The sequence below is a fragment of the Falco peregrinus genome, chromosome 5 (genome assembly GCF_023634155.1).
Source record: "Falco peregrinus isolate bFalPer1 chromosome 5, bFalPer1.pri, whole genome shotgun sequence".
NCBI classification, from domain to species: domain Eukaryota; kingdom Metazoa; phylum Chordata; class Aves; order Falconiformes; family Falconidae; genus Falco; species Falco peregrinus.
The window spans coordinates 63,831,465-63,852,210 of NC_073725.1; the positions used below are offsets into that span (position 1 = coordinate 63,831,465).

A 20,746-nucleotide genomic window follows, 5' to 3' on the forward strand; every position below is an offset into this window, starting at 1 on the left:
GATAAAACAAGCAAGACAGTCTGAAGTGTACCCTAACCTGAAAAAAAGTCAAACTGTTATCAGGCTGAAGGTCTCAAAAACGTCAGCAATTGCATGGGTATGTACAGAACGGTTACTCAGTCCTAAGTGTGACACTTTCACAACATGACAGAGTCACTCGGAATGCCTTCTCCTACCTTACAAAGAGGTTTTTTTCACCCTGTCCATATCCACAGAACATCAGTGAAAACATTCTGAAGTTTTAAAGTAATAATCGGACTTGTGACTAAAATGGGTGGAAGAGGGAGGGAAGAATCTAACACTCCTACAGAAGTCCTGGACATAACTCTTCACTGGGTCACAGCTTAGGTACGTGAAAGGCTAGCGAATCCCTTTCCCAAGCAAGCGAACACAGTCCTGTACATGAGTTTCTTGCCTGCACTAGTGTTTTCTCGATGTTCATGAACATCTCCACGTTTCGATCCATTCGGGATGGATTCTGCAGGTCAAACCTCCGCCTGTTAAGGAAAATTATTCAAAAATATTAAATTCAACTCTCCTCCACTCAGTACTCAAGAATCTTTCACGTTCCACAAGAAAAACAGTATATCATGGTAGCTACACAAGAACACTTAAAGCACAATCACAAATATTTTTGCTTCACTTGGCAGCCCTCACAAGCAAGAAAAATCACCATGAACTAAATCAACAAAATGCAACTGATTTGTGAAATGTTTAGGAAAAATGAAGGTTGACATTGTCCAACAAAACCCTCTAGCAGGGCTGTGCATTCCACTACAGTCACAAAGGATAATTAAACAGAAACATAATCAAATGGATTTCAACAACTAGATGAGAAAACTCATGAACAAGCTCTGGCATCTCTTACTTCTAGTTGCACCCATCCACCAGTCCCAGACTCTAATCCAGGAAAAACACAGCAAGCCGTCTGCCTGCTATTTTCTAAATTAGTCATCTATTTGCTAACAAGCCACCCCACACAGCACACAGGTAGTCAATAATCCATGTAAGCATTTCATGATCATCTTTATTGGACTCTGGTACTTTAAAGTGTGCTACTGCATTGACAAAGCAAGCAAAAGTCTTGAAATAACAATGTAGATTTAAGAGTATCAGAAATGGGGGGCATAACACAAAATCTGACCTTCTACTGGGAAGAACCACAAGAGCCTCCCAGAGGCATTCTGCCCTATCCGCCTGAGCCATACACATATTCAGAAGTCACAGATGAATCAACTCAGATGAAGAATTTGAATGGTGACCCCCAAGAACCTGAGAGGTGGGACAAGAGCAGCACTAAAGCCAGTCCCTCGCCAGGGTCAGCACTGGCACCACCACGCAGGCTCATCCCCACTAGCCAGGGTAAGTAGTGCTGCAGGAGCCTCTCAAACATTTTGCCCTGACCCTTAACAATTCAGCCTTTTCCAAAGCACAATGGTATGTTTAGATAATCAGGTAGTTGACTTTTAGATGTAAAACACTGCCTGGTGTACTTCTGTACCTCCCAAGTTTTGAAAAAAAAGCTGTTGCTGGAGTCTGAAAATGTTCTTAACCGGAGCGTTGAGTTGGTGTCCAGGAGTGGCAATACTGGCAGGAGGAATTTCAGTGCATAAAATAAAAAAATACCCTGTACACTGAACACAGTGAAAAGGCCATGCACATAATTACCATGCAGTGACTGATAATGCTTTAACACCCCAACTTAAAAGACAAGAATTTATTCCAGTGCCCAAATCTAATGACAGTTTCTTTTAAACACATGCTTGCCTCCAGTAACACGTCAAATCACTTTTTAAAGTTTATAAACATACGATGAAGGTAAACCAAAGCAAGATTGATTTTTAGTCACAAAACCCATTACGACACAAGGATGACATCACATCAATATTACACTACTGAACAAGGACACTTCAGCTGAGACCACCATGTTCTCCGTCACTTGAGGCTCTCCAGCACTCAGAAAGAAGCTGCCCATGCAGGTGGTGCTGGTAAATATGCTGCAGTGCTGGGCAGCACCAGAAATATTGACTGCTCATGAATGACAGCTTCTATGCTAAAGCAGTATCACAGTCTCTTCCCTTCACACTAAGGGCATGGTAAACATGTCAAAGATAATACCCTGGAATATTTATTAGAATAGTCTTTTTAATTTTAAAATAAGTTTATGACCGCTTTAAATAGCGTTGTGCGTGTTGAAAAGTTTACACTGACTTCCAGAAGTAGGGCCAGTCATCAAGAAGTCTGTCAGTTCACTGCACAACACAATTTAATGAAGTATTATAATAGGATTTTAAGAGCCAAGATCAAGCAACTGCTCCACTATGCAGCCAGGGACAGCTTCATAGTCTGTATGCAAAATGCATCCTTCTCGGATGCAATGGTTTCAAGGAGGTGCAGAAAGATAATCGCCAAATAAACACAGACTAACCTAGAGACCTAATAAAGTCTTCAGCACCTATGAAACAGACACTTCAGGCATTGAAGTTAGACCAAAACTTTTTACATTTGGTTGCCTGAAGTCTGCATTACGTATTCATTTAATACTATATATACGTCCCCAAATTCCTGCCTGCTTTTGAAATCCATACTTTAAAAGAGAAGCATGTCAACACATTAAGAAATAGCACTTTTCTCAGTTGCCCATTTAGGTATAACAGCAGTACTAAATTTTTCCTATCCTTTATTTAATTGATACCCTCTGACAGGTTTTAGCAAACAACTACTTGAATTGCAGTGATAGACAAGGTATGTCCAGCTGCACTGGATAAGTGCATTTTTCAGACATACCTATTATGACGAGGAAAGGTACTTCTCCTATAAGACAGATCATTCACAAACAGGTTAAGCAAGAGCGACAATGCATACCATTAAAATAAATTTTTTACAAAATCATAGTTCAGGCAAAACACCACATATTATTTGGTTGAGTCAGTGAAGGATACATTCCAAGCTCTAAGTCTGATCCTTAGAGTTAAATTCAAGTATTACTTCCCTCTACACCCCACATGCACAAACACAAGACACTACCCACACTAGTTTTGAGGAATCGGCAAGAGAGTGAGAAGAGAGGAGGCGATCACCACATATCTGTGTTTTGCTGACAAATTTCAATGACTGAAAACTAAATTCGTTTGGAAAAAATGGAACATTTAAGTATTCATTAAGTAGGAGCCATTTAACTCCTTTATCTTAAAGCAAAGAGGTAGCAAGACACTCCTGAAATATACACCACACACAACACTGTAACCATGTGTCACGTCCTAGGTGCTGGCAATATTGGAGTAGGAAAAAAACCTGACAGCAGCTTACTCATACCAGCTTTCCGATGCACCCACCTCAGGTATCAATTTAGCTGATACGAGTACAAACAATTCCTAAAAACAGCCAACCGTACCAAATCAATTTATTTTTGCCTTTTAACTTGCTCTTGAGGATAAGAGAAATACAATCAGTTCCAGGGATTCTGTTACAGGTCTGCACAACATCAGCGCAGAAACTATTTAAATTCACGTACAAGAACAATCTTTGCTTACTTTTACTTATTGGCTTTTCATCCTCAGATTTGTTACAAAGTTCTCAAATGTAGTAATTCATGCTACCGCTGCTTGGAAAGAGGATTATAACTTAGAAACACACAGGTCAAAATAATACTGCGATGTCATGTGAATAGTTTTAATACTAGAGTCTATAGCTCCACGAGCAGCGTTTCTAACTACTTGTGCTCCCCATTTATGGAGGTGATAAGCAATGGAAAACTGAGCATTTATTACTATCTATATAATGCTTCATGTTTCCCCAACTAACTGAACTCTATACTCACTACAGTAGCAAAGATTTACACCTTATAGGTGAGGAACAGCGATTCTAAGTTACCAGTTAATTTACTCAGGCATACAGCAAGTAAACAGCAAAAAAGAAGCCTCAAGCTTGTAATTAACTCCCAGCCTACAGGCTCAGGACCTTACACTTAAAGAACTTATCTTTAAATAAAGAAGTGTGTGGGGGGTGTCTTTAAAAAGCTACCATCAGCAAAACAGGAAAAAAAAATTGCCTCTTCCCATCTCCGACTCCCTTGCCTACCCAATTCTCCAGAAAGTATTAAAACTTTTAAGTAGTTTGCATAGGCATTTCATGTGCTTGATTTCATGCAAAAGGTGTATAAATCAAAAATAAAAACTTACCAGCCCTGTTCATTCTTATATTTGTAAGCAGCACCAAGAATGTGACATAATGTACCTCCAGCTTTGAAATCCATGAAGCACTTTGCCTGGAACCCAAAACAGAAGCGAAAACAGTGACATTGACTTCTGTGTAATTAAACAAATACATTCTTGTTCACTAAGTTTTAAACATCTAAATTACCAAATGCATACTTTAAGTTTCAGATTTATTACTTTGGAGTTTTACACTCTCCTTTAAGGATGTTTCAAGAAGATTAAATGCATTTGGTTTAAGTAGAATTCTTTGTGTTTGCAAGAACAACCTGATACATCTGAAAACTCCAAGTCCTTCTTTATGCACACCGCTTGCAAAAAACCTCCTTGCATAGCTGTAAAACAGAAATCCAAACTACTGTCTGAACACCCATTTCACAGTAAATAAAACCTACAATCATAGCTGTCAGTTAAGAGGCTCTTCATCTGTATAAAGTAGACCAAAACAAATCATTAGAAATCCAAACCTAAAACCCAGGCTCTACGCTCACTATGGCTCCTAAAGCTCTCCATTCACATCCCTCGCCCACTGCAACGGCAAGCTGATTGTTCAAGGTCTGAAAAGGTCACCGTGTAGATCTGCCCTGAAATACTAAATCCAACTCATTTCTTCACTATCCATGTTATAGACTACAGCTGAGTCACATGTTTGTAAACAGGTACTCCGGATTCAAGAACTGAAATTCAACTAGGAGCACGAGGAGACTGAAAAGCTCTACCGAGTCCCACCAAGTCCCTTCTCTAAAAGGTTACTAAAAAAGCAAGACCGCTCCCTACACAGAAAGGTACATTTTTCTGATAAACTACAGTTTTGAATTATCTTTGCTGTTTGACTAATACCTCTGGTTAGGATGTTTGCATGTGCTCGGTTAAAGCAAGCTACTGTCAAAGTCACCCCCAAAACAGCAGGCAGCCAGACAGCACAGCTGAAGCCAGGACCAGGGAAAGGCACCACCAGGAGCTACTTCAGGCACGGCTCGTGAGTACGGACACACAGGACGCTGGAGGCTCTCCACACAGCATCGGGAACAGGAGGGAGAAAAATTTGCAACAGCACTGGTGAACTAACCAGGGATAAGGAAAGCAACGTAGCATAACAGAGCAAATACAAACTGTTTCTGTCCACCAGGCCTCCTCTTTACAGTTACAGACTGGTTTCCAATGTAACTAATAAACTGATCCACCAAAAAGCGGTATTTTTTTCCCCCACCTTTCTCCTTCAGTTCTTACAAAATGTAAAAATTCATTTACAAACATGCACTCAAGTCAGACTACCCTGGAACACTTCTATTGACTGCAGTGCCAAACTGTTTGCAGCAGCTTTTATACAGGGTCAGAAGGACTTCAAATAGATCTGAAGTCTGGGAAACAGACCTGTTTACCCCAAGAAGCCTTTTTAAAAGCACGCTGTTCTAACAATACACTGAAATGACAAAAAGAGGCAGGTCCAGCACCTAGCTAGGCTTCCACAACAGATGCGTGTATTCTGCCCTGAAGCCCCAGGGAGGAAGCCCCCCTACAGGAACACAGCCCCACACCCCCAGCCCCATAGTGCATGGCTGTGCGGAGGGGCACTCTGAGCTGACCCCTTGCCATGTTGCTCCATGCGCTGCAAGATGCCCAACCACTTACTGGAATAGGAAATGAAACCTATCTCCCCATGCGCATGCTAAACATCCAGCCCAAGATCGGTCAGTTTTGTGTTTCTCAGTAAAAATAGAAAACTTTTACAAGTCACAAAGCAGAATTTGGGGAGCTCTCTAACAGACAGGTTCCCGGTACCAGCAGTTTTCTGCTAGCTGCCTCCTGCTGGAACTAGAGAAAGCACAAAGGTGGAACCACTGCAAAGACAACAGGATTCCTAGAGTTTTTCTACATCGGAAATGTTTCCGATCTAGCTTCTACCTCATTTTTTAGATCAGAGCAGGTAATTTTCTTTCAAGTCCATTATATTACACCTCAGGAGCATTTCCTAACACAGAATGAACACCAAATTACAGACAGCCTTATCACTGCTGACAATCATTTTAAATTCATTTTGCAGCCAGGCAAAAATGGTAGCATGGGATCTAAATGAAACATTGCCTTCCTTGGCTCCAGAGCTGCTAATGGAAAACAAAGCAGTTCTGTGAGATATCGAATACACCAGTGTCCAAGAACAACATAAAAAAAGATCCTTCACAAGCATTCAACAAGAACAGAACTGCTCCTGGTCTACCATCTGTTTAGAGCCCTACTGCGCACAGAAAGTAATAAAGAGAGCTCAAAGCTGCCATACGGGTACTTGCCAGTTTATGAGCCACATGCTTTTCAGTACTATTCTTAGCAAACTGAAGTCCTCTGCAGATGAAGCAGTCTCTGATCAGAAGCTTGAACGAAACCAAAATGTTTTAACACATGAAATTATTTTATTGCCATAAGACTTGGCTCCAAGAATACAAGTGTTGGTTTACAACCACGCAAGCAAACGCTGGCTGCTCTAAAAAGAAAAATAAACCTCAATACAAAAACAGAAGACCCACAGTAAGGAGCGTTTCTGCAGCACTAGCATGGAAGTTGCTGTTACTTATCTTCAGCTGTCCTACACACATAAGGTCATCCAGAATCGACCTTTCCCTTTTTGCTGACACGCCAGACATATCGCACAACTTAATCACACAAGACACAATCACCGCAGCAAAGCTCACCTCACCTGCATTTTGGGAAACTGTTGGTCCCACTGCTGTACCCAACGTTAACCCACATTACATCTTTCCATGACAGGGCCAGAGCTTTCTGCGCTCCCAGGGCAGTTCTGGAAGGCAGCCCTGCAGCCTGGCACAGGGCTCAGTGATGCAGGAGGCCCCAGCAGCACAAGCAACTGCAGCAACTCAGGCAACTTAGGATATTACTACCACACCCAAGAAGTTCAGCCAGTATTTAACCACTAAAAACTATACAAATCTTTTTCATAGACGTGTCAGTTTTTTTGAAGTGTCAGCAGACTCTAGCAAGACACTCCCGTTAAACTGTGGTAACTTCTATTAGCATAAAAGCAAATAACTTAACAATTGGACAAAACCTGTTCAGCAGAAGACAAGCAGCTGTCAATAAACCAGACTCCCTTCAATATTTTTACTCCAAATCCATCATAAAAAGGCAATTAAGACCAACTGGCCTTACGATTTGCCATCTTAAGGGTTATTAACTTAGTACAGCCTTTATTTGAAACATGCAAAACTGCCTTTAAGAGAATTAATCAGCTTTTTTAAGCATCAGTAAGGTTAGACAACATGCATTTAAATGCAATAATGAGAAGACACGCACAGAAGTCAAACTAACAATCCTTCATTTACTCTAGGTCTATTCACACTCTGTACTGTCCGGCATCCCTGCCAAGGACAAGAGCTTAAACACAGAATTATCAAGCTTCTCTCAAATAGATCAGGGTCTATTTCATCCACTCAAAGCACCAAGCAAAACATTTGGATTTCATTTCAGAAGATGCAGTCTGCAGAGATGTAGATGCAGTCCAGGTAAACCTCTGTGAACTCCAATACTGATGGAAGAGACCAGCTTCCCTTTGCCTCCGACTGCTCCAGCACTGCAGAACAGACACCTCAGGGAACAAGTGTGAGGGACACTGGCTGGTACTTGGAAAATAAGCACCAAGACTCTCGTGTGAACTGGAGTAACAACCTTGGTTTGACATGTTCTCACCAGCAAGTGATCCTGGCGAGCCACGTCCTTGTGCTTTGCCAACAACTGCAATTCCCAAGAACAACACTTAACCTCAGACAGGCTGCACCGATAAGGGGAACAGCATCACACAAGTGACTATAAACGCCAGCCTTTAGCGATGGTGTTGCGAGCAAGTCACACATTGAAGACTTCTGCAGTCATCCACAGGTACATAGCACTCAAAGTTTTGATGACTTGGGGTTGTTTCTTTTAGACAAGCGTGACCTCCTCCTCTTCAGCTTCAGATCCTCCCTCACCAGGAACATGGTAATAATGAACAGCCAGTTGCTAAGACAGCCACGGACTTTTAACCTCTTTTAGTTTCATTCCTTTTCTTTTCAGTGGAAGTCTGCAATAGCTTTTCAATAAATTTTTGGAGATCAGCAATGTCACTTAAAATGTCCCTTCGCCCTCCCAAGTCAGACACAGTCCTGTAAAACAGAAGCATTCTGCACACCTTCGAAGTGCTATGGTAGAATAACAAAGCCTCCATTGCAGCCTGAACCAGTAGCAAGCATAGTGGAACACAGGAACAACATATTTACAATGCCACTAAAATCTTTATTACTCACTCTGAAGATAAGACAAATTGATTTAAGACTTGAGAGCACTCAAATGGTTTTATCAACTTGTTGAATATCAGTATTTTTACAGTCTACACTGCCATACCAAAATAAAGCACTGCCATGTTCCCTCTGTCCCTAGAGTTCTCACAACCACCAAGGCAGCAGGCGATCAGAATGGAAGAGATGGTGAGCGACACCTCAATGGCATCTTGTGGTGCTTCTGTGTGTTCCTAAGCACCAAGAGATTCACACAATAACTATGGCTGAAACCTCCTCTTCTGAAGAAAACGCGTGTGAATTCACACTCCTCACAAAGGAAGCTGCATAAGCAAAACATCTGGGGAAAAAATCACCACAAAAGAGATACTATTCTGTACATGGTGGACCAAAGAAGACGGGGTACTTTCAATAGTTTTCAGAACAACTGCCATTTATGACATTGCAATCAGTTACAAATATTTCGAACTTGGTACGTACATCTAAACAGAACGCTAGACTGCATGACCTTACATTCCCAGTAAGCATTGTGTGGCAAAGACAAGCAAAGACCTTGCCGTAGACTTCCCCAGTGCTTACACATGCATTTTTGACAGTTGTCTTGACCCACAAAACCTGCCCCAAGTTGACCAACTGGGTGCTTCGATACCATGCTGCAGTCCTTGCCCTTCTCAACCAAAATCCTTCTGCTACTTTGTCCTTCCCATTTGCTGCATCCCTGGTCCCTCTTTTCAGTGGTTTAGACTTCGCACTCATTTGGACAAGATTCATTTGGTGGTAGGCAGGGGTTCCAAGCACAGTGGGACTGGCCTTTGAACACAATCACTTGGGTACTACGCTAAAGATGTGCCAAGTTTCAATTTTAAATAAGCAACCCTTAAAATGTTGATATTGTTTCTGTATACCAGTATCTCGAGTGAATGGAAAACCATCCTGGACTAATTAGGTAACTATGTACTATTAAAGAACACGGTAAAGCCACTTTTCAGTATTATATAGCATTATAGGTTTGAAGTTTTATCAACAGAAAACCCCAATTGAAACTTGCTTGCTTTGCAAAGTACGTGCTATTCCATCAGTTTAGGATGCAACAGTCCAAACAGATTTTACTAAAATTCTATGTAAGCTTGTAAATTTTAAGTTGAAATTAAAGCCTCTCCACCACATTCAGGAAATCATTTCCAAATATACAGAAAATAAGCTGTATTACATAGAAAATCTGCTTTTAAGGAGGAGCGTGCTATTTCACCCCTTCCAGAGGACACAGAAACGAAAGCCTTGGACTAAGCGCTGATCTCCCTCCAAGTCTCCTGGAAGGAAACCAGTGGCACAGACACTAGAGGAAGAACGAAGTATGCTGTTGTAATAGCGGTGGGTTAACTCCAATACTCACAGGAAGCTTTGTGAAGGCAGGATTGGTGACATGTTTTCCAAAGGCATCTTCCTGGAATTGCAGCAGCTGCACCACCAGCCCAGCCAGTGTTTTATTGGTAGGAGCATCTGCTTGAACATACTGAAAGACAAAAAAACCCAGCACATGCTTACTTGGGACAGTGGATAATAAAACATGTAGACTGGCCTACTAATTCCCCAGACCCACTTTATCAGTTGTAGAGCAGAGTTTTAAGATTTAAGGATCACTGTGTGTCCAGGAAGGACGGGGGTGTGCGCACAGGAGAAGCACCAAGCACAAACATTTTTTAAGCTTTAGTCTTAAAATACAACACGTATCTGTGAATCATTATCAGCTCATCATGGCTGGTGGTGTTTTACAGATAGAGATTAACTACTTCAATCTGGTTTGTAGTTCCTAATAAAGGAACAAACTAATTCTGGCCTACACATACACAAAGCTTTCTACAGCAACTTTACAGACTCCTGTAATCAACTGCTACACATTCAACCCCAGAGCATCCATTTGGTACTACGCAGCACGTCACATACGAAGAGGAAAAACCAATCCAGACAACCACATCTGCAATACTCTGCGACAATCTAAGCATTTCCCAAGGTGGCACCTCTAATAAAATGCATATATGTAAAAGGGGAAATCACAGCATGGAATATAAAAAACCTCCCAAGGCTGCTGTGTTTTCATTACTCCTAATATTACAGGATTCACTTACTGGATGTAATCTCACCATGCCAGAAGACTACTAAGAGTAGAACCAACATTGATGTAGAATATGCAGCAATATTAGCTACCCGAGTCATTTACCTTGATAACGCTATGAGCCACAAGGTCTTTGCTCTTCCCTCAAAGGATTCTTCACAAGCCACTTAAAAGATTGAGCCAGAGCCCTCAAAGGTTTAAAACAGCAGCGTTAAACTGCAGTCAACCTCACTAAACTTTCCAAAGCACTCTCTACACAGCAGAAGTTAAGAAAAAGACACAGACTTTTCCATGACAGTTTCACAGTATCTGACTCCGAGATGCAAGCTCCTTCAGCACTTGAGGGACAGGGACACGCATCTGAGAAATTAAATCTTCTCAACTCGAAGGACACAGATACCTGTAAGATTCCCCAGGTGTCCTGCCTTGTGTATAAAACCTAATCTAGAAATATGAGCCTATAAAGAACAGAAAGCTGAATTTCCAAAGCCGCATTTTTCTTAGTCCTCTTCCCTCCCCCAGGAAAGGCAGGTAATTGTGACCGTTTTATCCAATTAATAACTCCTATCAATTCACAACAGCTACCACAGAGATATGATGAAGCAGCAATAACAGTCGGTCTTTATCACTGCTAGAATCCAGCTGAAGATAAAGACTTCTGCTCTTAGGCTTTTTTAAAAAACCTCTAGACCCTCTCACTCCTCTCAGCTAGCAACTATTCTTTATAATTTTTGGACTGGAAGCTCTGGGTGCTGCAGCTGGATTCACCAGAGCAGTTTAAGCAATCTTTTGTTGGAATTACTGATCTGAGGATGGCAAAACGGAGTGTGCGACTCGCTCAGATGCCCCAGTTAATCCAGCATCTTTACTGAAAAACCCATCCCAGGCTCTGCACTCGCTTACCAGGTGCTGCAGCTCAGCGGGCAGCATGCCATTCTCTTGCCTTTGTTACAAGTGGCAAAATTCTCCCACAGGGAGGCACAGGATAATACTTAAACCGCTACTGGTAAATTTGCCAAAATCCTTTTTATCAGTGTCCTGAGGGTTGCTAAACCAAGAAGGATGATTACCAAAATGCATGCAGTGCTGTGTATTTTTGTATCTGTTAACGGAAGATTTACCTTGTACTATTTTTTGTATAGTTTAAAAATAAGTGACTATCATACCCTACATCCATGCACATCCTGGAAATCACAGCTAACAGCCCTCAATCTCCCATCATTTCGCACGTTCAACCTTTTGCACCACCACCTTATGCAAGTCTGAATAAAATTCTGAGCTTTTAATTCAACTATGCCAATTATAATGCAATCAAACAAATGTAAATTGAAAGGTGCAGGCAAAACAGATATCTGCTAAACTACAGACTGAGGATTTGCAAAAATATGAAAACAAAAGCACAGCAAATCCAAGTGTCAGACTTCATATTAAATAATCCCATTCCTATTAGCAGGACAGCTTTGATTTTGAACACTTTCACACGTCACACACATTAAATATGTTCAAAAAGCAAAGCCACTGGTTCCAGCTTAAGCCCAGCTTAAGACAGATAGATATTTTTCCCAGTAAACAGAGTACATTGTAGTAGTACAGCTTTAGTTTTGCATGGGAGGCCTACTCCAGGAAGATAAAAGATGCAAAAGCAGCTTTTGTATATCTTATCTGAAGCTACACAGCCTTCATTCTGGCAACACTGAACACAGAAAACCATAACCATTAAAACTCATTTAATGGGGGGGAAAAAACCTCTTTACTGCTACATTTGCTTTTTTTGTACAGGATAAAAGTCTTAAAGTTTTCTGCAACATGTTTAACACTGTATTTAAAATTAATAAAAGCACCCCAAAAATGCATACAACGGAACAAGGCAGCAAGCATTGATGGCTTCTACTACCAGTAAAACAGAAGGATAAAGCAATTCTGTGCTTATGGCCATCATTTAACACGAAACAAAAAACTCAACCACCAACCCAAACCCTTGTAATTTCACTAATCTACCTCTCAACCCATACCATCTACTTAAACTCACAGCTTCTTTAGGGCACTTAGAACAAAACTGCCTTCAGCATAACCCCCTAGCTAAGGTTCTCTCAGTTCCAGTTTCAGGAGCCAATAAGTCACAGGGACATAATTCATGAAAATGATAACCAGAGACAGAACGTACTCTTCACACAAACAAGGCAACAAAAACAGAAAATGAAAAGCAATAAGGAGATAGTAAAAGTTTAGGTTTCTTTGTCACCCATAAACGAGTCACAAGGTAACACTGCCTGCTGTAAACAAGGTGGCTCTAAACACTGATGACTGCAACCTCAGTCAAAAAACTGAACCCAGAAGTGGTGGTCTTGCAGTGACTTACTGTGTATTTTTTTCAGACGTTTTCCTTCAGGAGGGGACACCAAACACATTTACATGAGAAGACACCTTGGAAAGTATGTTCTTAGACATGAAATTTTTCAGGCACTTACTCCTTTACTTGCAGATCCCACTTCTACCTCTTGCAAGAAGCACTGCCAGCTGGGAGCTATCAGAAAGGAAGATAACATCAGGAACCCCGACTCATTATTTTGTCAGAGGTTCCCCCTAAACAATAAGGGGGGGAAAACCCACCCACCTTCAAAAGGAAACACAAAAGACTCCTCTCAATTGCTTATGCACACTAACCAGCAACACAAACAGATGTTTAAAGCATCAAAATCAGTAAGATTATTCCCTGATCAATACGCAGTGGGTTTGAGGGGACCACAGAGGACCAAAGTCACAACAGATATGCAAGTTTTCCATCAGTCTCCACAGCAGACAGAAGCAGAAAATGATTCTGCAGCAAATAAAGGTTTTTAAACAGAGAATTCCAGAAGGCAGAAATGATGCTCTGTTCTGATACACACACCTTTGGCATAAGAGGATTTTGTTCAAGTGCTGAAATACTAAAGCCACATTGACACAGCAAAGATTTTTCTACCGTTTCCACGTCCATTAGAAATACAAACCCACCCACACGTCCTTACAGCAGCAAAGATGTATGGTCAGAAGTCTTAGACTGTAACTCAAATCATTCAAGAAGTGAGAGTAACCACTAGCAGAGGAAATCACTGCCCTTCACCAGCAAGATCTGCCATTGCAGCTGCACTGGAAAGCTTCTGTCACAGACGTTAAGGGACATTCATACACCTGGTTTTGATGTGGTTAGTGACCTGAAATAACCACATTATGGCTCTGCATTGTAGCCCTGTTGCACAAATCCTTTCCTTCTCCTAAACAAAGAACATTTCAGCTCAGATCACTGAATAACAGGGAAAGGAAAACCAACATTAAAATACCTTGATCTAGGTTATAACCCTTGTTCCTTTCTTAAAGGCGAGAACACAAAAGAGCTGCAGACACTGCGAAAATGCTCCCTCAGATTAAATCAAAGTCAGTCACTGAAGAAATACTTGATAAGGTTAGCACCGACAGGGGAAGTCGGAGCCAGCAGAAGGAGAACTACAAATCCTCTAAATTCAGCTCTTGGCTGGCAGTGAACAAGCAGGTGGTCTCCAAACAGACATCTCTGGCTGCAACAACTGCCATTTCATAACAGCTGCCAAGAAGCAGTTCGTCCCTCCTCGCTGTCGGGCTGAGGCTTATTAATAGAAGGGCATAAAGGGATTCCACACTGCTGCCCGCTGCTATCGTCCTGCAGTAAAACAGATATGCTCCACTGGCAACAGTCCAACACCTTGCAACAGCACCACTCCATTAATGTGGAAAGAAAACTTATTATCCTACACTTGCTACTAGTGCAAGCAGGTCCCAGATACCCCCCAAACCACCCAGACTTCCAAGCGATGATACCTCCTCATACCCTGCACAGTTCGGTGTCCATATGGGCAGCCCACACCATCTTAAATGGTGAATTAGAAGACAGGACAATGCTCCACTCGCTCTTTAAAAAGCAAACCCAAACGCCCTCCTCCCTGCCCCCCAAAAAAATCAGTTTTCCAACCTCGTCTCACAGGGTAGGGCACAGCTTCCAGAGCCACCGAGTAGCTGAAGCTTGTACAGGCCAATAAATTGAACTGGCCACAATGAACACACTGGGAACAGTTCTTAGGGACTACAGCTGCAAGGCCAAGGCTAGTTTCTGCATCCTTCGTATACATACTCAAAAAAATCCCAAACTATCTTAGGAAGATATTTTTCAATACAAGAAATAACTGGTTTAGGACAAGCCATTTTAATAAGAGCGATTTGTTGCTGAATGGTAAAGGAACTATGCAAACAACACATAATATTAGAGATCACCAAGCATTAATACAATAAAAAGTGAATTGCCCAGTTTACTTTTGAACTATAAATTTCTGCTTCTAGCGGACACCTTGATGTCACCAGTTAGCCTACCCAAATGCTATGAAAGCCCGTTGTATCCTCCAGGCCTGGAAAACCACAGCATAAACCCATTTCCAACTCACAAGGAAGAAAGGCTCAAACACCTGTACTGCCGTCCAGAAGGAGACGACCTCCTGCAACCCTCAAAGCAGAGAAATAGCTCAGAAAGACTTCCCTACATCACACGCACACAAAAATAGGGAGCGGGAAGAAGTTTAGAGTAAGCGATTAAGTTTTCTGTCATTACGTTTGTTGCCACTAACAGCCCCTCCAGTGTTCCTTCCGTCTTTACAGGCATCCTCCACCCAAACACCTGAGCCTCCCCAACACAAGCTCCTGACACATGCCGTCTTTCTGCACATCCAGGGAAGGGCCTTCCTCACCACGAGCACTTTAGCCAAAAAAAAAAACAGACCTGAAAGGTTTGTGCCAGGAAAACCACATCACAGCAACGCAGGGCTACAAACCCCACATTGCTGCCTAAAACAATTTATCAAGAGGTTTCTGACAGAGACAGCACACCGCCTAGGCAGCCCACTCCTCCCTGTCAACGAGTTCTTCCAATACCCCGTGCAAGTCTTCCACACTACTACTTAAACCTCTCACTTTTTTAGGTCTACCCTAGAGACATGGAAAGCTCCCAGATAGTTGAAGACTTGCCTAATCTAGAGACAAGAATGAGAAGATTTGCAGTTGCAGTTCTCTAACTCCCTCCAGGCCCATCGTGACTTCTGGATCCTTGACCAAGCTCACTGCTGCTCTGGGGACTCAGTCTGAGCAGTCCCCAACATCCCCGGGCTCCCAGAGCCAGACACAACGCCTACTACAGCCGACGACTTCACTGCCGAGACGTAGGCGTATCCATTTTTAAGGGTATAAACTGCACAAAAGCCAGCTATAATCACCATGCACTTTTCTGAAAGAAGTCACGCCCCTACAGCAAGATGAAAATAGACACAAGGTAAGCTAGAGTCCGCTTGCCACACATGAAAAAGGAATTAACACTTCTATTTAGAGTATTAAGGATACATCTTTAAACACCAATAGCATCAGTTTCCTTGCCTCCCCAAACAAATAATTATCTGGTTTTTCCCAAAGGATTTTACACAGCAGTATTTTGAAATTCACTTGCCCAGTAAAGGTTTCCTCTTAGCCCAATTCTAATTACCTTCTAGAGTTTAAGAAATAAATCAAGCCATCTAATTTTTATAACCAGTAATACTGTGTAAACCAATTATAATAAAGGAGTTTTTCTTTGGCACACAAAATGAAAGCTCCCGTTCCAGAACTACACGTAAAAGGCCCTGCCAGGCCAGTCCGCTGAGAACCAGCTTGTCTAGATAGTTTTGATTCACAACAGCAAGGGACAATAACCGTTAATGCTTTTAAGAAGGTGACTCGCTCTTCTGCCGAACGGCAGATGCCAGTTCAAAGTTACTTCAAAAGTTTATTGTGTTCTTGTGGGTGTTCAGTTATGAAATGAAAGAACACTTCTCAGAAGTCTAGAAACAGTGGAGAAGCACAACCAAAACTCTGTCAAACTTGAAATATATTTTTGCATTACAATTTCCCCAACAGCATAAATAGCTTAAGCTGCACACTTGAACGAGGACCTCCACCCCGCCGTGCGGAAGCCGCTGCGTGCGGCTGTGGCAGAGCAAGCTATGTGAAAGGACTGGTAACACACACCTGAACACGTTCTGGTTTTTAACCCAGACCAGCTCAGACACCCGTTTCAGAGCACGGCCACGTAACTAATCCCATCAACGGCACCCGCAGCACAACAGGCAGACCTGGCGGCGGGTTACTGACACCAGCGAGTGGAGGGATGTGCCACAAATCGCAGGTAAATATAGAGACTAAAGCACCGCTAGGCTGTCCAGCATCTCCCCCTGATATCGCCCAGCCCCAGCTAATCCTCTCGCCAGGATTGCTGCAAAGCTGTCTAGACAGATGTGTCTGTCTTCTGGAAAGTTCACATCAGGTAATTTTTCAAGGCTTAGATACCGAAAGAAAGTTACAAAGCCGCCGTACAGGAAAAGCACTGGAAAAGGCGGCACGGGAACAGGGAGCACAGGGAAGGGGAAGAACAACACAAGGGCAAGGAGCAGCGAGAACCGGCAGCGAGCTGGCCTGGGCTGCGAGCCACCCGCGCAGCACCGTGCCCAGGGGAACGTGCTCCCGAACGGCTTTTTTATTTATTTATATTTCTTTTCTTCCTGTTTTCAACACACTTGACACCTCAGGGGCGCGGTTTAAGCGCAACCCGTGTGAAACGCTGGCGAGCTGAGCCAGGGCTTGCCCGCACACGAAAGTTCGGGCTGCGGCTCGCCTCGGCGTGAACACGAGGGGTCCGGGAGAGCGCAGCCCAGGGAGCCCCCCCCGACCCGCCCCGCCGAGGCCGCGGCCCAGGGACCTCCCCGCCCTGCCCCGGCACGCCCCGCCGAGGCCGCGGCCCAGGGACCCCCCCCCGGCACGGCACGGCCCGCCGAGGCCGCGGCAGGAGGCGCCGGGCGCAGCGGCGAGGCCACGGCTGACAAAAGCCGGCAGGGTCCCCCCGCCTCACCCGGGCTGGTCCGCTGCGGAACCCGCCGCCCCTCCGTGGAAGGGGCCCCCGAGCGCCCGCGCCGCCCCCTGCCCGCTCGCACCTTCTTGTAGTGCTTCCCCAGCCAGACGCGGACCGAGTCGAGCTGGGACACCGTCTCCGGGCTCTCCCAGAACTTCCCCGTAGGGCCGCCGTCCTTCCGCCGCGCCACGGCCAGCACCGCCAAACCGGGCCCGCCGCTCACCGCCACGGCCGCCCCCGCCGCGGCCGCGGGCCCCGTCCCGCCGGCCGCCACCGCTGCTGCCATTGTTACCCTCGCCGAGCGCCGCCACCGCGGCCCTGCGCCTCCCACCCGCCTCACGCCGCGCATGCGTCGAACGCCGCAGGCCCCGCCCCCTCGGGCATGCTCGAGAACCCGCTCCTCCCCCGCCCGCTCGCCGCCGCCGCCCGGTGCGCCCCGCTCCCACACCGCGCCTCTTCCCGCTCCCGTCCCGCCGCGGGCCGCCCCCGCGCCGCCGCCCTCAGCGCCTGCGCCCCGCCGGGCCCCCCCCGCGCAGCCCCGCCGCCATCTTGGCGCATGCGCGGGCGGCCCTTTTCGCTCAGCGCGGGGCGGGCGGTGCGCGCGGCCCCTGCGCATGCGCGGCCTCCCCTGCCCCCCCCCCCCCCCCCCCCCCCCCCCCCCGCCCCCGGCCGACACGCACGCGCGCTGCGCCCCGCCGGCCGTTAGCGCGGGCTCGCCTCAGGCGGGGGGCGGGCTCGCGGCGCTCCCCCCCAAACACACCTCCGAGCCGGTGAGGGGGCCCGCGCTGCCCTCGACCCCGCCGGGGTGCTCAGGCGTCCGGCGGCGCCGTCCTCCCCCCGGCCCGGGCCGGTCGTAGCCCCGCGGCGCAGGGGCGCGTGTGGCCGGAGCGCCGTTACCCGTGCCCCGGTGTCCTGCCCGGTGCCAGCGCCGCGCTCGCCCCGCGACTGGGCCCTCCGTGCTCAACCCCGCACAGCGGCACCGGGGGCGCGGCCCTCCGGGCCCCCCCCGGCACCCCTCGGTCATCCTGCGGGCCTTGCGCTGCCGGAGGCGCTGGGTGCCTGGAGCAGGGAAGCATTTTCCTGTTCAAAAGCAACGCTGGCCTTTTGGTCCTGGCCCACCGCTGGCACTAGTGAAATTTTTAGCAGGCTGAAGTTTCTGATGCCACCTTTTTGGCACTGGATTGCCCCTTGCATAGGAAAACACTTCCCTGCTGTGGAAGGAGGTACAGTGGACATGTGTTGCCCTTTTATACTTGCTCCTCTATCTGAAGGACAGCAGACAGCAAAGCATCAGATAGGCGATAGGACAGCTCGTCCTCAGGTACAGCAGCAAGGATGTGTCACCACACTAATATTTTTTTTCCTCCTGTACTTCTGAAGGCAGTTGACCCCTTGCTGTAGGACAGACGGCCCTCACATTCCTATGCAGAAATGAAATGAAGAAACAGCTCACAGGCTTCAGGCACCAGATCAAGCTGTTTATTCCCTCATCAGGCACCACAGGATGTAGTGGAGTGCTGATACTGGAGCCTCGAGCCATACAGCTGCATGCATTCAGCCTGCAGTGATTGAAGCTCTAGGCAGAAGCCAAGGAATGACACCTAATAAGTAATGGTTTGGTGGGGGAAAAAAAAGTAGAAGACTTTGGGAGAGCCTCAACTTTCAAAGCTTGAGGAATGGAATCTCTCCCCTACCCAGTGATGAGCACTGAGGACAAGATACCTCATGTGAAAAGAAGGTGGAAAGCAGCAAGCATAGCTGTAATTTGCCAACATACCTGAGCTAGAAAGGGCAGCTCCTCCAAAAGTCTTTTGAGCATATAATTATGCAAAATTAAAGTGAAAATAGCATAATCAGGAACAATTCTTTAGATGGGGTATAGGGAGATCTAGTATGTGGCTTATCAATGAGTTTATCATAACATGGTCTGCAGGACTGTGTGTTTGTGCAGCTCTAGGTGCACCAGCTGCAGCACAGGAGCAGAAAAACATTGGGAGCAGAAATTCTTGAAGTTGTGATTGCAGTTATGCCCCTCCTGTCTTGGAAGCCCAGGAAGGAAGTATAAAAAGGAAAGGAATTAAAGAGAGAAGGCAGGCAGGACTAGGAGGGAAATGAGGGAGGAAGCTGTACCTCAGTGAACACTACACACCTCGCTGTTTTGTAAAAGCTCCCAGAAGATAATGAAATGAACAAAGAATCTGATTTTCATGATTGTAGGGACTAAGAAAAATGTGATTCAGTTACACCAAAGATGATGGCCTTGGTCCTTTTCCCTTGTAAGTGAAGTTTTATGCTGTTAGGGATAGCTCAGGTATTGTGAAACAGGATTGGTCTGGACCTTTAAAGGGAAAAATATGAAATCATTCATCTGGTGAGAACCAAGCAATATTTCATGTGCTGTGTAAGAACCATGAGATTCCAAGGATGAGGGGACTGCTACTCTGGCCCTGCATTTCAACACCTCATGTGATCTGCCTTTTCTTCCAAATGTAGAGTCCCCTCTTACCCTAACCTGAGGTGCTGTGAGTCTGTGGGGTAACATGACCCCCGATTTAGATGTGGTGCTTTCCAAAGGAGGAAGATCTAGCTTTAGCCTAGCTTCCTAAAGAAACAAGACTTAGTCACATTCTCAGTGTTCCAAAATTCACAAGATTTGGGAACACTGAGAATGTGATCTGCTGGCCACCTTCAGTCAGGTTTGACACACAAATGCTGTTCTCTGGACAGCTGACCAAGTCATTTGCATTCCAGAAGTACATCCTCCCTCAGACAGCAGAGGCATTCCAGGAACACTGTTAAAGCCAGCAAGGGTGTAGTGTCTGGCTACACAAAGGAGGAAGATGACCACCAGCACTTCAGGACTAGCTGGTTGCTGGTGAGGATTTTATAAGCTTGTTTCAGGGGACAGTTGAGTGTGCAGGCACAGGGAGAGCTGAGAATACAAGCAGAGGATTTACGAGCCGAAGCTTGCATGGAGACCTTGACTTCAGTGGATAAATGCAATTGAGTAAAATGGGTGCTGACATATATAATTACCCTACGGGCAGTTTTAGGCCTTGTGTAGCTCCACAGCAGTGAAACAATTGGATCATCTTCAGTGGTGGCAGGAACAGCGCACAACTTGATGAAGCGGCTGATGAGGAAAGGCTGAAGGTTTTACATGTAACTTTAAGGCAGCCTTAGAGAAAGACAAAGCAGCAGG

At 45.2% G+C, this 20,746-nt stretch overlaps 1 protein-coding gene across 1 annotated transcript in view; it reads right to left on the reverse strand.

The window, feature by feature from the left end:
• Nucleotides 1–17,962, reverse strand: part of SMARCC1 (SWI/SNF related, matrix associated, actin dependent regulator of chromatin subfamily c member 1) — a 90,698-nt gene extending 72,736 nt beyond the window's left edge. Inside the window, exons 1-4 of the mRNA XM_055803680.1 lie at nucleotides 17,627–17,962; nucleotides 9,891–10,010; nucleotides 4,182–4,267; nucleotides 416–497 (exon numbers count right to left, since the gene is read on the reverse strand). Coding sequence (XP_055659655.1) covers nucleotides 416–497; nucleotides 4,182–4,267; nucleotides 9,891–10,010; nucleotides 17,627–17,893 — 555 coding nt within the window. The 5' untranslated portion in view covers nucleotides 17,894–17,962. The remainder of the gene's footprint in view (nucleotides 1–415; nucleotides 498–4,181; nucleotides 4,268–9,890; nucleotides 10,011–17,626) is intronic.
• Between the last annotated feature and the right edge of the window lie 2,784 nt (nucleotides 17,963–20,746).